At 41.5% G+C, this 15,853-nt stretch overlaps 1 protein-coding gene across 9 annotated transcripts in view; it reads right to left on the bottom strand.

The window, feature by feature from the left end:
- Positions 1-12,728, bottom strand: part of LOC147305914 (zinc finger protein 512B-like) — a 28,170-nt gene extending 15,442 nt beyond the window's left edge. For 2 of the 9 annotated variants that reach the window (XM_086276904.1, XM_086276903.1), the window contains exons 1-5: positions 11,266-12,728; positions 9,816-9,950; positions 833-912; positions 552-680; positions 62-237 (exon numbers count right to left, since the gene is read on the bottom strand). In XM_086276904.1, the coding sequence (XP_086133030.1) occupies positions 62-237; positions 552-680; positions 833-912; positions 9,816-9,948 (518 nt within the window). In that variant the 5' untranslated portion in view covers positions 9,949-9,950; positions 11,266-12,728. Of the gene's footprint in view, positions 1-61; positions 238-551; positions 681-832; positions 913-9,815; positions 11,237-11,265 lie in introns of those variants that run through there. The other 7 variants (XM_086276900.1, XM_086276901.1, XM_086276902.1 and 4 more) reach the window with 7 other exon arrangements.
- Between the last annotated feature and the right edge of the window lie 3,125 nt (positions 12,729-15,853).

The following is a 15,853-nucleotide window of genomic DNA, read 5'->3' as shown; positions in this document are numbered from 1 at the left end:
TTTAGGCAGTTATCTTTAAGTGACTCAATCTGGTTAGGAATTTGAGCTATATCTCAGTCACCTTTTCTTAGCGCTGGACTTCACAAAAGTCTTTTGAAGCTTAGGTTGCTCGTCCTTGGTTTCCATGCTGACTCTCTCTGGGTGATTCCACAGTTTGTGTTTCTGCAGACGCACCTTTGTGGCAAACACGGCCTCACAGTAGGGACAGCCATGACTCAGCTTTTCAGCTACGGTGGCCTGGATGCAGACATACGAAGAGGAGATTCAAAGTGAGTTCTCTCCCTATCCAAAATCTAATGACAGTGGGTAGCTGTTACAAAAAAGAAAATACCCCCCCCCCCCCCCCTCCAGCTGACTTATCTTAGGTTTTTGAAAAAGCCTTAATAATTGCTCAGGTTTGTAATAAGGCCATTATATATTCTCTGGAATTATTAAACGGTGCCCTATTGGATGGGTTTCTCCTATAAAATGGTCCAGTGCTACAAGTCTACTCTGAAGCATAAAGGTATAAACAGCCTTGTGGCAGGAAAGAGCAGAGGCTAGTGACTCACCCCTGGGCAGCGCTGATAGTGGTACTTGACGCCATAGATGCTGGGAAACTCTAACCAGCAGCCTGAACACGGACATTTTACCCTGGAGTGCCGCTTAAACTCTTCCTTCCATTGTACTATCATATGGGCCTGATCAGGGGTGAGGAAGAGAGAGTTGAATCCACGCCAGATTTATTGCTATATAGCACTGTATATTGTGAATATTCATGGGGAGCTGCCTACTGTGCAAGAAAAATGAAGCCCACTTCAAGTACCCACTCATTTCAAAGAGAAATACTCACAGGGATGCTTCTCAGTTCCTGCATTTCTGCTTTAGGACGACCTTTCCGCTTCCCCTCTGCTGGCTCATCACACACTGGACCTGGCAAAGCGAGAAAGAAAGCCACATCAGAGCTAAAAACAATCTACTGCCAACAATCCATAAAATAAAAAATTCTGTAATACCTAAAATCCTGAAGTTTCATTTGGAACTTCTTTGTTATTGACCTAACAAGCCTAGTTATATTTGACTTGGCATGTCTAGATATGCTCTTGAGATATCACAAAGAGATTTAGAAGAATAGATTTGTATTCACAAAAACTGCAAAATAAGTATGAACACTAACACTTCTGAAGAAAAACAAATAAATGCAAAGTTATACAGTGTTTAGGTTTAACTGTGACCATTGTTCAAATGTTAGCCTCTTCTGTGGAGGGACACAGAATGGATGTCCACGATTGTGTGTGTAAGTGAGGGAAAAATGAGGCAGCCTGGGCAAAGGCCTTATGTAGAGCCAAACAGATCAGCTATAAATCGCTAGTGCCTGCATGGACCTCTGACACAGCAGACTGCAGACCGACTGCCTCAGCTCTCTATGTGCTCTCTATTGCTAATTCCCTCCATCTCTCATGCTGCTGCTTTACTTCTTTCTCACCCCATGTCTACTTTTCTCACTTTTCTTCCCTTTCTTTGCTCACACCCTTTCCAATGTCTCTCTACGGTTCCACTGGCTCATCACTGCTCTCTTCTTGGGTGCAATTAAACCTCCACACTATCAGCCCTGCACTCTATTCCCTCTATACACTGCTCCTTGAAGAAGGAGAGAGGGAAGGCGGAAAGAGCTGAAGATGAGTGTATGCATGTGGAAGAAGGGGAGGGGGGTTGACAAAGGAAGAAGAGGAGAGCACAGGATGTTGAGGAAGAGAAGAGAATTGCAGAGGTGGATAACTCTGATTGAGCATAACACTGAATCATAGTGCTCCAGGTAGCTGTACTTTGCTCTACAAAATGACATCTTTACATGTTCTCTCAACTTACTCTGCATTAATCTGACAAGACCCAACAGCAACAGTAGGAAAATAAGTAAATAATAAGCAGGAAACAAAGACGCTTCAAGAGATGCTTCAATGACATAAAATCTATTTACAGTAGGGAAGATGGTATTTTGTTGTGAAGTGGAATGCACTTTTTTTTTAGATCTCTTTCACATCACCATAACATTTTTTTCTGCTAACTATTTTCTTCTCCTGCAAATTGACAAGCCAAGGCAGCATGCACATGCCTGGTGCTGCCCATTTGCAGCAGGTCCCAAACTGGATCAGAGCACACTGTGTGCCTACCAGGATTACAAAATGGTTGGATAATTTTTCATCAGATAAATGAATTGACTTAATGCCATCATTTCTCTTAAAAACAACCCCCCCCCCCCCCCCCCCCAAAAAAAAAACAGCTTGTGTTAGCAAAAGCCACCCTTTGACCCCCTCAAAAACAACTCTCTATACCAGGGATGTTAATGTGTATAAGAAGCACACGAGGACTAACCTACTATGGCCTCCCCTGCTCATTTCCCTTCGTGTTTTATTACACAGTATCAGCTCTCTCCCTTTCCCTCATTTGTCTTCTTTTTACTCTCTCAGTTGGGAAACAGAGATACAAACATATGTAGGCAGATTATATGTAACATTTTACTTCATACTCACAATAATAAGGTAGATTGAAAATAAAGCAAGACTGAATAAAATGTAATAAGAAGTAGCAAAGCAATACTGACTATGTTTTGGAATAGTTGATGACACAAGGTGTAAACACACACATCAGGGCACACTGACACGCAAACAAGTACACAAAACCATTACTACCGAGTGTGAACGAGATGTGATTGCATGGATATGAGTGTATTAATATTCTCCAGGCGACAGAGCATTTCTCTATTAGCTGTCTGGGTAGCAGCTGGAGAGGTGATGCAGTCGGCGGTGCAGCTCTTATGCTGAGGAGGAAATTGAGCATGCATTCTAATTCCTGTCTTAGAAAATAAAGGTCTTGTAAAAGAAAGGCATAATTAATGAATTCTGCTCTTGGGAAAGATATGTTCTTGTTGCTATGGGAATAAGATCCACTTGTCTTAGTTACCATTATCAGAGGCCTCTTTACAGCAAGCAGAACAATTAGGCCCACATGCAGCAGGCTATAGTGCAAACAGGCAAAAATCACACTGCAAAGCCACAGCAGTGCACATGCTGGCAAAAGTTAGAGCAAAAAGATTTTTTTTTTTAAAAAAACCCATGATTTTCTGGGGTGAACTGTGCACACACAAAATGTTTTTATACATTTTACTTTGTTTGAAATGACTATGGCTAGCACACTTGTGCTCAAACATTCAGGCAATCACAACCATTGTCTTGGTAGGAAACAAAGCAGGTCTATTGTGGCAAATCTAAACCCCAGTTCTCAGGCGCAGACCATAGGGATAAAACAGCTGTTCAACTAATGTCAGAGTGTGACTCGCTCCCAGCTGTCTGCAACTGTTGCAGCAGACTGGTTAACACTCACAGAAGCGAAGAGAATGGTTAACACTGACAGAAGAGAAGAGAAGAGAAGAGAAGAGAAGAGAAGAGAAGAGAAGAGAAGAGAAGAGAAGAGAAGAGAAGAGAACCAGGAGTGTTGGCAGCTGTCTAATGATCTCAAATAACCTCTGAGTTCTCCTAGCTACGCCTGCAACTGCTCTCCCTGAGTGCAAGGGTTCACACATTACCCACAAATGTACACACACATATACACACACAGAACAGTCATTTGTTTTCCTTGACAAACAGTCACACAGGAGCCTTTGTCTGTGCCTTCACAGTTGGTTTTAGACATGCTGTAGTTTAGAAAGACAACACACAAACAACATCACTCACCACTCATGCTACTTCATGAAAAAAAGACAAGACACAGTACTTCCTCAATCTCAACAGACGCTAGATGTATAAACGAATACACCTGGACTCATTGCAGAGCAAACGCACTAGCAGATGACTGTACAGCATGTGCAAGCTGTGCAGCTTTTATAGTGAATGCAACCACAGGACCTTACTAACATCTCTGTTTCTGCTATAAATTTTTGTCTATTGTGCTTTAACTTCTTCTTGCTTACTGTTTCCTTCCTTCACACATTTGATTTAGCAACAGTTCACCGCTTTTATACAAGCACACGCACATATTTATATGCTATTTTACATTATGTTCTCTCATTTCCTCCCTCCTTTCTTTCTGTCTCTCTCTCTCTCTCTCTCACACACACACACACGCACAACAGTTGTTCCATTTATATACACACCTCCTTTTGAAGACGTTCCTATATTCCCTCACAGTCAGGCCTGATTCCAGACAGTGAGTAAGGAGTGAGGTGGAGCAACACCAGACAAGTCTTACTACCCTGATACAGCTAACTGAAAAAAAACCCCAGAGTCTCAGTGAGTCTGGCTCTCACTTTCCATCTTAGTCTTTCCTCTCTCTATCTCTCTCTCGCTCTCTCTCTGTCTTTTTCTCCCCTCCCTCCTTTCTATCTCTTGCTTTGTGTAACCATCTGAGCTTAATCTTTTACATACATCCACTTGTTGAAAGACACAAACATTTAACTAATCTGTCAAAATTCATTATTTTTTTAATGGAAAGGAAACAGCAGTTCATCAGTAGCAATGTTTATAAATCTGTATAATTTATAGAGCATTGCAAGAAAACATACCTTTGCTCTGGGTTGCCTTAACTGAAAAGTGGACACAACCACAAATAAAAGGTGGAGCTCCACTGGTTTATTTGCAAAATAAATTAGAGTTCCTGTTGGCAGCAATCTAGGAAAGGACCAGAATTTGAAAGTAGATGTCCCGCCTTCCACAGCTTTTCCTTCTCTCTTCTGAGCCCCATTCCACCCTGCCAATTTGATATGTATGTGTTGGTATGTATTAAAATAATGCCAATGTTGACTTACGGCTTTACAAAGAAATCAAATCCAGCTTTCCTCTAAGAATGCCCTCTCCTTAGCCCACTGCACAGTGGGGTGCTTTATACCCAAACTTTTTCTTCATACTATGCCACACTATTTGACTGTTCTTTTCCAGAAAAGATCAGATTGGCCAAAGTTTCCCTATCATGGGGCAGAACAGAGCCGAAAGCAGTTGCAGGAGTAAAAACTCCTCTTAGACAACTCGATTTATAATATGCTGATAGGTTACTTTTGGATTTTTGTCTAGTGGCACCACCTTCCTATTTGTTTCACCTATTTCCTAATATTAAACCATTCTGAGTGCTGGCATAGACTGTGGCATTTGCTATCACTTGCATTATTCAGGGAGAGTTGTTGGTCCAGTGGTTAACATTGTTGCCTCAAAGCAAAAAGCTCCTGGTTTGACACCACTGGTTGACTGGAGGTCTTTCTGTGTGACATTTGCATCGTCTCCCTTTGCTTGCAAGGGTTCTTCTCTCAGAGCACTACGGTTTCCTCCCACCACCTAAACACGTTTGGTTAACTGGTGATTCTAAATTGTCCATTGGTGCGATTGTGAGCTTGAATGGAAATCTGCCTCTCTGTAATAGACTGGTGACCTGTCTGGGTGGACAGCTGGAATAGGCTCCAACTATGACCCTGAATTGTGCAAGTGTAAGAAAATGGATATATAAAATAATTACATTTATTTCTATACTTGCACTAGTCACTCAGTCTTAGTGAAAACAGTTACACTGGGAGATTCTTCAATGTCCTAATGAATGCCAATTTTTATTGCCCGCAGACTTACTGTATGGGGAATCACTTTGTTTGAGAGGCCAGGGATCACTACACAGACATGTGGTAGAATATCAGTTTACTTCCACCACTAAACCACACGTAAAGCAGCCAAGAATAGAGCTCAGGCTTGAGATTTCTGCTACATAATCTGGTGACTCATTGTACCTCAACAGCTTCTTCAGACCTGTATTGATTTTACAGCCTTCCACATCAACAGCATGCTTCATATTATTGGAAACTCAATGAATTACTTGATACTTATTTGGCCCACAGCCAATGCCATGTTTAGTGACATCAAATCGCAACAGTTTTAGATAAAACCTGAGGGATAATGGAGAACTGACCAATCACTGGGGAGTTTACAATTGATGCACAGCATATACAGACACTTGAAAAAACAACAACATAATAATAAAATAAGCCTATGCAACAGGGCATCCAGCACTTTATATGTGTGCCGAGAGACAATGCCTGCTACAAACTGTTTGCAATACCCTCCTTATGGACAGTGACTCACCAACTCAATCTCTCTCCTCTCCCATTTCCCTGTACTCATTCTCATCAACCATCCACAAGTCTGCCAAGTGAAGGTGTGACAAAGATGACAAAGGACTCTCCTCAAAATGAGGTGTAGCATCAGGCTGAGAAAAGCACCAGAATTCAATTTCTACCCAAAAACAAACAGTCTCAATCTATAGCTTTTTATTGATTTGATATTTTGTTATTTTACTGATTTGATAGACTCAAGCCATTAAGAGGAAGTCCCTAGAAAATGTAACAAATATGAAATGTGATTAGAGTGAAGACCAGAAGTGAGGGTAACGGTTGGGAACAGGCTGAAGAAGGAATGGGAAGTGGCAGGAATAGTGAGGTTAAGTCACTGCTAATACGTAAGCAAGAAATAGTTGAGGAGGCTGAGGAAGAACAGAACAGTGAGCAATGACAGTCACGTCTGGACAACAAGTAAGTGAGAGAAAGCTTGAAAAAGCAGCACATTTAGAGGAAAAGCAAGAGACTGATGGACGGATACTGACGCAGATATACCAGGTCAATAGAGAGCAACTGTGGACCTGAAAAGAAGGTCCCCACAGCAGGGTAGACAAGTGTAGCATGAGAACACACATGCTAGGGCAAACACAGGCACGAACAGATGCATAAACATAAACACAAACAAATGGCACCAAATAGCACATTATCATTCACACACAGCCACAAGCATAAAACTTATCACGCTCTCAGCTCCCCTCCTAACCCACTTATGTTACCATACAACAACAAATCTGGAGCGCTCATCTCCTCTTACACAGAACATGCCGACTGGATAGTGTGTTCTGGGGTCAGAGAGGGTAAAGAAGGGGGCGGCCTTTCACACATCCAGGTTTTACTTATTTAGACTTGGGTTAACGTTTGCTGAAAGGTAACTATTTTCAGGGCCTACAGCACTTGGCAAAACAGCATTAGTTCTATATAAATAAAAAAATGACTTAGCTTTAGAATCAAACAAGACATTAATAGGAAACATCTTGAAGCACAAAAGAGAGAAACAGCGCGCAAATCACCCTCAAGGACCACATTCTTTCCTGTGACTTCTCTGGTGTGGCAAGGTGACAGCTCAACCACAACACTCTAGGAAAGCACACAAACCCAGGTTTTGTTGTCACATATGAAGGCACATAGTGATTTCAGGAAACCACCAGTACAACAGCCAGACGGGATTTCTCCGCTATTACATCATGCAAAGTTTCCAGCTGGAGATTTATGGGCCAACATGAGAACTGATAACGCAACATAACAGTCCAAACTCTCCATGGACATAAAATGAAAAATGAAGAAGTAACCAGTGGGATGAGGGCAGATAATGAGGCTATCAGAAGAGCACACTGTGTGCAATGAGCATGGACTGAAAAACCTTCATAGGGAGCCTTAGATATTGATGCCTTTGTTTCCCCAAACTGAGGTTCATATCCCCCCTGGGATAGACAGGCCAGTGCCAGGTTCATTATATCACCACTGTAGCATTTCTCCTTATCATAACATCTATAAAATTTCTAAATAATAAGTTAAGGAGACTGAAAATTGTAAAAGATTGCTTGGTGTTTGAAACACAATTTGGCACAGTCAGTCAGTCAATGAATATCTTACTGGTTTATGAATCATATTCCAAACTGTACAAAATTTAACTATATTCCTAAAATGGAAATGTAGAATTTCTTATACATTTCCCGTGTTGTATGTTATGTCTATATTCATCTTCTTATTGGTCAGTACAATCTACATGTGCTCCAGGAGAAGATCTGTCTCTCTCCTTGTGGTTCTTAGAGAAGATAAATCTCAACCAGCTGGCAATGTTACCAGCTAAGCTTCCTTAGACATAGTGGAACATAGATTCTTATCTTTTGTGCCAGAAGCTATTCTTAAAACAGACAATAGCACAGACTTGCAGTATCAAACATGATCTAAATACTACTGGTATCACTTAGAAGCTCAACATAATTGCAAGTCCGAACAGATCAAGTGTAAAAAGAGAAAATGAAATAGACACACAGAAATAGCAGAATCTTAAGTAACCTGAAAAAGCCCCATAAAAACCAGGGCCAATCCATCACCTGTTATAGTATTACTTTAAGACGCGCGCACACAGTAAAACGCGCAGTCATCAGAGTTATTCATTAGTGAAGCTAAGCCAAAAGTGTGTATCTAATCTCTTGTCTTGCGATCGTGGCTCAAGAGTTGGGAGTTCGCCTTGTAATCGGAAGGTTGCCGGTTCGAGCCCCGGCTTGGACAGTCTCGGTCGTTGTGTCCTTGGGCAAGACACTTCACCCGTTGCCTACTGGTGGTGGTCAGAGGGCCCGGTGGCGCCAGTGTCCGGCAGCCTCGCCTCTGTCAGTGCGCCCCAGGGTGGCTGTGGCTACAATGTAGCTTGCCATCACCAGTGTGTGAATGTGTGCGTGAATGGGTGGATGACTGGATATGTAAAGCGCTTTGGGGTCCTTAGGGACTAGTAAAGCGCTATATAAATACAGGCCATTTACCATTTGTCTTTAGCCTCACATCGATCAGAGCAGAGCCCAGCACAAACTTTCTGCTGATTGATTTATAAACTCCTCTTATTTACTGAGTAATAAAGTGTAAAAAAATGCCCATAAAACACAAAGCTTTAAGAGGCTGCAGAGAAAACCATTTCATTCAAAAAACAAATGTACTTCAACAGCAAAAACAGCCAATCAGCTGCCAGACCCTACACAATGAGAAGTTGAGGAGAGTGTTTTATTTCTAACTATGGGAAGATCTTGCAGACAGTCATAAATACATGAAAGATCATACAAGAAAGATTTTAGTAAAGGGATTCCACACTTTTTTTTGTACCATGTGTCGCCGAACTCTCATTTCTTGCAACACAAGCTTTGCATTAATAACCACAACAAGCAAACATACACAGAAACACATGCATGCACAACAGTATGAAACTCTGGCCTACAGGGCTGAATAATAACATGAAAAGAAAATAAACCGAAGCACCTAGTCTAGTGTTTGTGCTCTGTGTGTCTGGGAATGAGAGGCTATTTTGTAGCAACCAAAACAACTGGGTCATATTAGAACAGCCCCATTTTTCCAAGCCTGCCCACCGCTATTAACAAAGTCATGATGATCTACTGGTTATTGGATTGAAAAATAATTCCCCAGTCTGGCCCTCTCTTTCCAAAATCTTCCATTTCCATCCAGATGGCCTGGGGTTTCACTTGTGTCAGTGCTTGGCAATTCTTGTTTGTTTGCTTTTCTCACTATAAAGCAGTCTCAGGGAAATTGCTGGAGTTTCCAGGCTCTACTGTGGGGTAGAATTACACTGAACCTGAAACCATTGATTTCTAATAAAATATAATCCATTCAAAAAAAAAAAAAAAAAAAAAAAAAAAAAAAAAGCAGCTACAGAGACCCCTGCATGCATGGTATGCTAATCAAATCCTTGAGAAAGCACACTAAAGTGCACTAGCTGGAATTACAAAACTTTAGCCAATGCAAACCTGCTGGATCTAAGAAACAAATATGCAAAAATGAAAAATTCAGTTGTCATATATGTGTTAGTATGTCATGCTGTATGCACCCAGTACCTACTCTTCACACTGTATCGCTTCATGAACTTCATCCTAGAATCAGTCCAGGAGCAAACTTGAGTCATACCAACAAAAGCTGAACTCACACACTGTATTCATTCAACAAAATGTAGCGGCTCGTCACTCACTATGTTTGCTGTGGTTTTCAGGGCTTGACATGGTTCTAACTTGCTCCTGGGGATGTCCATGCTTGGGCGTTCGGCCCCTCGACAGCCCTGATGAGGACAGCTTCCCAAGCTTGGGCCCACTTGGGCTCTCCATGCCTGCAATGTACAAACGAGGGGGTACAAACACACAGGAGACATAGCTAAAGGTAATATCGGAAATGCTTCTGCTGCTCATTAATCCGAATCCATTGTTTGTCAAAACATTATTAGCAAAGTCTGCTGCATCAATAGCGTGTGCTGATGCTGTCTCCTTGTTCAATAATGCAGCTTCTTTATGTTGGCCATCAGTGCTATTGGCCTGAAGGTTATCTGAGCGCAGGCACACGTGTGATAATGAGGGTGTGACCTTCCATGTTTTCATTTCAAAATCAATACTCTCACTCGCACACTAACTTCATGCTCTGCCCATTAGACAAAAGGTGAGTCAAAGAGATGGTGGGGATACAAAGCTACGCTCCTGAGCAGCTGTGCAAGCTTTCTTTACTATGAAAACCAGCGATCTCTAGTTCAGGTCAATTGAGATACATTACATCTATCAATCCCGATGCTTATATTGTACATGTCAAGTTCAGACTCTCTGTGCTTAAACATCATTCCCCATCAGGAAGGAACAGCCTTCTGAATAGAGGCTGACAATTGCTAATTATGGTGAGTGGTACTGATTACAATCCAACATGGTTTCTCTTAGCACACATTCATGTCACTCTCCTAATGAATTACAAAGCACACAAAGGGTCACTCAATGGGGGCCACTCGGTGTCCATTTACATGCTGTGCAATTCACTGCGTGAATACCACAGAGATAAAGCGTTCACAGTAGTTGTAAAGTTTTGATGATTTTGACTATAAAATGCACGGTGAACTTGCTGCAGGGTGCAACTTGATGAAATCTTTCACACATTAACACTAGGCATCTTCCTTTTCCGGTATGATGTATCAGAGCATGAAGAGATGGGCTACAGATCAGCTCATAACTACTTAAAATAAACAGGTGGTGAGAAAGATATGGCTGATTGATGGTGAGTCTTACTGTGCAACCCTGTAATAATTATGTAGGATAACCCCCTTTTAGATTTGCCACAGTGTTTCAACAGCATCCTCCTAATAAATAAATAAATGAATAAATACATTGCAGCTGGGGTTTTCGTAAACGATTAAATCTACATGTAAACACAAACCTGCTACAGAAACTTTATTACCATATACTTAGCTAGACACAACAAAACCCCGTGACACCCACTCACATCTCCTCTCACAATCTGCTGAGAGACCAACCTAGAAATAAGTATTTTAACACCGCACGTGGCACACGGCCACGCTGTTTGACAACTACAACAAGGTCTGAGTTGCCTATTTATGTGGTTAACTAAAATAGTGCTCTACTTTCTTCCTCCTCCCCGGCCACACCTACCTTAACTGTCGAGCAGTCACCCAGCACCAGAGCCCGGGTGGCCCCGGGTCATCCACGTGAGGTAGGAGGAGGTCAGGGGCAGGAGACAGGCACCAAAGTAGGCGTTTTTTTTCCACCAACGTTAAGTTACATGGCAATCACACCTGCTGTGCGTCAAGGAGCGGTCAGGTTGAGCTTGGGGGGCCTGAAAGGAAGCGGACAGTCGTCACCGTCGTCCTGTCCCCCCCAGTCTGCAGACGACGACCAGGTGGACGGTAAAAAACAGCAGTGCAGGAGATGAGAAATTATAAATTCGTCTGAACATGAAAAGAAATCCAGGATACTTTCACCTTATTTCCAGCTTCCAATTGCCTTGCCCCCCCCTCTCGTTCTCCTTTCGTGCATTAATATGTATACCACGAGGCACTTCTCCAACCCTTGTCTTCTCGTTAAACTCTCCAAATTAATAGAAATAGCCAGGAAAGACAGAGCCCTCGACTCCTTGAGAAAAAATATTAGAATACGGGATGGTTTATATAGGCAGTGAAGCAAAATGGCGACTTTATTACGAAGGAGGAGTAAAAAAAAAAAAATCCTTGCGCTGGCTGGAGCTAAAGGGAGGCACAAAAATATGTTTAGTGCAGTAATTTCGACGGCTGTGAGTCTGTTGGTTAGAGTAAAAGAAAACGAACGAAAACGAATCAGCAGAAGCGCCAAATCTCGGTCGGGTTTGGTTCACTCCTCGCTCCTTACCTCGGGATTATTCGTTTTTTTTATACGGATATTATCTCGGCGGCCGTGTACAGTATTACAGTAATGTGTGTTGGGTCATGCGCGTATCCACTCCACCTTTGACAGTTGCGACTACAGTCTTGAGGCAACTTGCAAACTCTCGCGTTATTATTATCAATTTTCGAGCTGAATAATAGTGGGCTTTCTGGCTAATAAACTCGCTGCAATACCGGCTCGTGCTACTCTTCCGACGTAACGGCGCTCGCTCCTGACGACAAAAAAAAAGGGTCAGGGCTTAAATTCCGTATACAAACCCTTAGCGAATTATTTTAATCTAGCTGCAGCCAAAATGTTCTTCCCATGTCCTCCCGCGTAGCCGATAACGGCTTCTTGTCCAGTCTGTGGCAGGCTGTTCTAGCTGTCATACCAGGCCGGTGCTGTAGTCACTGCAAGTAGCTCCCTCCAAAAAAAGCCTCTGAAATATCAAGTATGCCTATAATTTAGTAAGGCTATACATAAGAGCAAAAGGCTCCACATAAAAAAGTGAATTATTAATTGGCTCAATATTTTGCATTTAAAGCCAGAGTTTTGTAAAGAGTAAAAAGTCTTTGATGCTGTGTTTTCAATTCAAGGTCAGTATTTAGACATAAGCCATTAGTCCTTTTTGATGTTAATGGCAGCTTAACAGCACACAGGCCTGCAGTCAGTAACACTGCTGGGTCTTTAATTGCTGTATAGCTGCAAGCTGGTTACGGGCTATATGAACAGACTGGCATTTCCCCATTTAACACAGAATAATAAATGCTTCACATATGGTGTGAGCCCACATCTTTTTTTTCTTCTTCTCTCTCTTTCTAAATTAATCATTCACAGCATCACTGCCACGTCACTCACTTCCAGTAAAACAACAGTGGGTCCCTGCTAGTCTTTGATTGGTGCCAGTCATCATGACCCGATATTTCCTATTAGTGGAAATCATCAGGAACCATGATGTAATTTATGTGGGATCGTTATTGCCAGAGGAGGGCGGTAGATCCTCATTTTTATAGCAGGTTTGACTAATGTAAAAGTATTACTGGTATTTCAATAATGCCTAATAAATATTTCCGAGAAGGCGCGAGATTAGCGATTAAAAAGGTTTTTCTTGATGAAAAATATCACGACCCCAAGACCTGCATGCACTTGAGCATGAGAAAAAAAACATTAGTGCACAATGGGACACTTTTCAAAACAAAATGAGTGAAAAAGAATTAAGATAAAAAGCAATAATAAATACAAAGTAAAATTAACCTCATCACGGTCTCCAGCATTTTTGCCAACTCCTTTGCTGTGTCTCAGAATGGCCATATATACATCCCTAGAGTCAAGATGGACTCCTGGAGTTAAAACTGAGCATCAGACTAGGGAAAAAATGTGATTTAAGTGACTTTGAATGTGGCATGGTTGCCAGACGGGATTTTATGAGTATTTCAGAAACTCTTACTGGGATTTTCCTACACAACCGTCTCTAGGGTTTACAAAGAATTATCTAAAAAAGAGAAAATATCCAGTGAGCAGCAGTCGCCTGTGCAAATATGCTTAGCTGATGCCAGGGGTCAGAGGAGAATGGCTAAAATTATCCAAAGCTTTATATTGTAACACAGAGATCCTGCAATAATAATGAACCTCTGAGAGGAAAAAATAAGAGAGTTCTGAAGGATATGAGGTCAAAGTCAGTCCAGCCAGTCCAGTCACCATCAAAGTGTACCTAATAAGGTGATCAGTGAGTGTATATATGTCCCTATCAGCATGTGTCCAGGAAGGGTCCCCAGGCTAGATCTGGAGCATGACACATATGCGAAACGTGACACTTATACCAACTTGGATGTGACCTGGTTTACTAAAGTCCACATCAGATGCTGGGAAACCAAGACAAACTCATGAGAAGTGGGCTAGTGGAACAAGAAATACAACTACTGAAATACCTCAGTGGAGATGGTGGAGTCAAACTGTGTGAGGCAACAGTGTTAACCACCACACATCCATCCATCTATCCATCTATCCATCTATCTATCTATCTATCTATCTATCTATCTATCTATCTATCTATCTATCTATCTATCTATCTATCTATCTATCTATCTATCCATCCATCCATCCATCCATCCATCCATCCATCCATCTATCTATCTATCTATCTATCTATCTATCTATCTATCTATCTATCTATCTATCTATCTATCTATCTATCTATCTATCCATCCATCCATCCATCCATCCATCCATCCATCCATCCATCCATCCATCCATCCATCCATCTATCTATCTATCTATGGAGAGAGAGAGGGATAGTCACTTTTGTGGTATTTAACATACAAAGTGGTTAGGTTTTTATGTGGCTTCATGTTTTTGCAATAAAAAGATAAACCCATGTGGGGAATAGTCATAGATACTAATTTCACACGATTGGACTATATAACATTAAGTTATTACCACTGAAAAGCTTTCATATAGTTTCATTATTCTTTTCAGTCAAGGTTTATCCGGATTCTTCCACAAGGGAGCAGTGCAGTCCTGTTTTGTGTTAGAAACCGTTCTTGTTGATTACTGGATAGAAATATTTGGGTTCCTGCAGCATTGTTGTCGCTATTTAATGTGTGACTTATGGAAGAAATATAGTATCATCAGAGATGATACTATATTTCTTCCATAATATTTGATGGTGAATTTTTTGCAGGTGAATTTTTGCAGGTGAATATTTTTGCAGGGAAATTTGGAGGATAAAAATTCAGTGTTATAAATTCAATGTCTAAAAATAGTTGAATTCTGATGATACTATATTTCTTCCATAGTGACTGGACTTTATGCAGCGACACGTGTTGGTACAGACACTGTTGGGGTTGATCTCTGATCTGTTAGGCCAGAGGGGACACTCAGCTGACAAACCAAGTCTGCGGGGTGCAATTGGCTTCTGCCATTCTACGCCGAATATCCAGCTGATCCTGAAATTTGCTTTCCTTAATGGCTGTTAATGAATAGTTCATACAGAGCCTAGTCTGACCCCTGATTAAGACTTCCAACCATGGCAGTGATTAATGTTCCCACTCCTGCTCTGCTGAGTGAGCAAAAGGCTACTTAATAGTTTATAAAATTGGCCAGGTGGAGTGGTCTGTGCACTTAAAGGCTCTTGAAAAGTTGAACCAGCAGCTGACTGTTATTGACCTTTCCAGTGAAAGTCTGGGGAGCAGGCATGCACTATTTCATGCTAATGTGTTTTGTACTAGTTTTCTGTATTAACATCTGAGGGATGCCAGTAAAAATTAAATTCTCTAGCTGTTTAAGTTTATTCCATAGAGGAAATTCACTCAAGCAACCGTTAAAGGGCTTGTCAACAGATATAGCTGATGAGAGGGGACAGAGTGTTTTTCATTCAATTTCAGTGCTGTCATATGACTAAGATCCATCTGATCAAAGTCACTAGCAGATAACGATAAACAATCTGGTAAGGGTGTCAGCTTTGGGGTATTTTAGCGAATAATCATAAAAGAGCAGCTTTCTGAAAGGAATTCATTCATCTACAAATGCCACACAGAGAAAGAAAAGACACTTAACAGTAAACAGCATCCAATTAACTGCACCATCCAACCATCTGCGCCAGATTTTTTTTTTCCTGTCAAGCTTGAGCAAGCTACTGTTCACCGACTCTGTTTATCATACATATGCCCTGTTATTAACAGGTGAGATGCTTCATGTCTCTCAGTAATTGGATGCCAATGTGTGTGTGTGTGTTTGTGAGTGTGCGTGCATGAATGTGCATGCAAGACACAATAATCGTGTGTAGCACTATTTTGCATTCACAGAGTCAGAGTCGTCACAGATGGACCCACAATTCAGGAAG

This window comes from Aulonocara sp. 'chitande type north' Nkhata Bay, linkage group LG20, assembly GCF_057382095.1.
Source record: "Aulonocara sp. 'chitande type north' Nkhata Bay isolate Kocher_YH1m ecotype deep benthic linkage group LG20, A_spYH_male_GT1.1, whole genome shotgun sequence".
NCBI lineage: Eukaryota > Metazoa > Chordata > Actinopteri > Cichliformes > Cichlidae > Aulonocara > Aulonocara sp. 'chitande type north' Nkhata Bay.
Note: the sequence above shows the minus strand (reverse complement) of the source record. Positions and strands in the feature narration are given on the sequence as shown.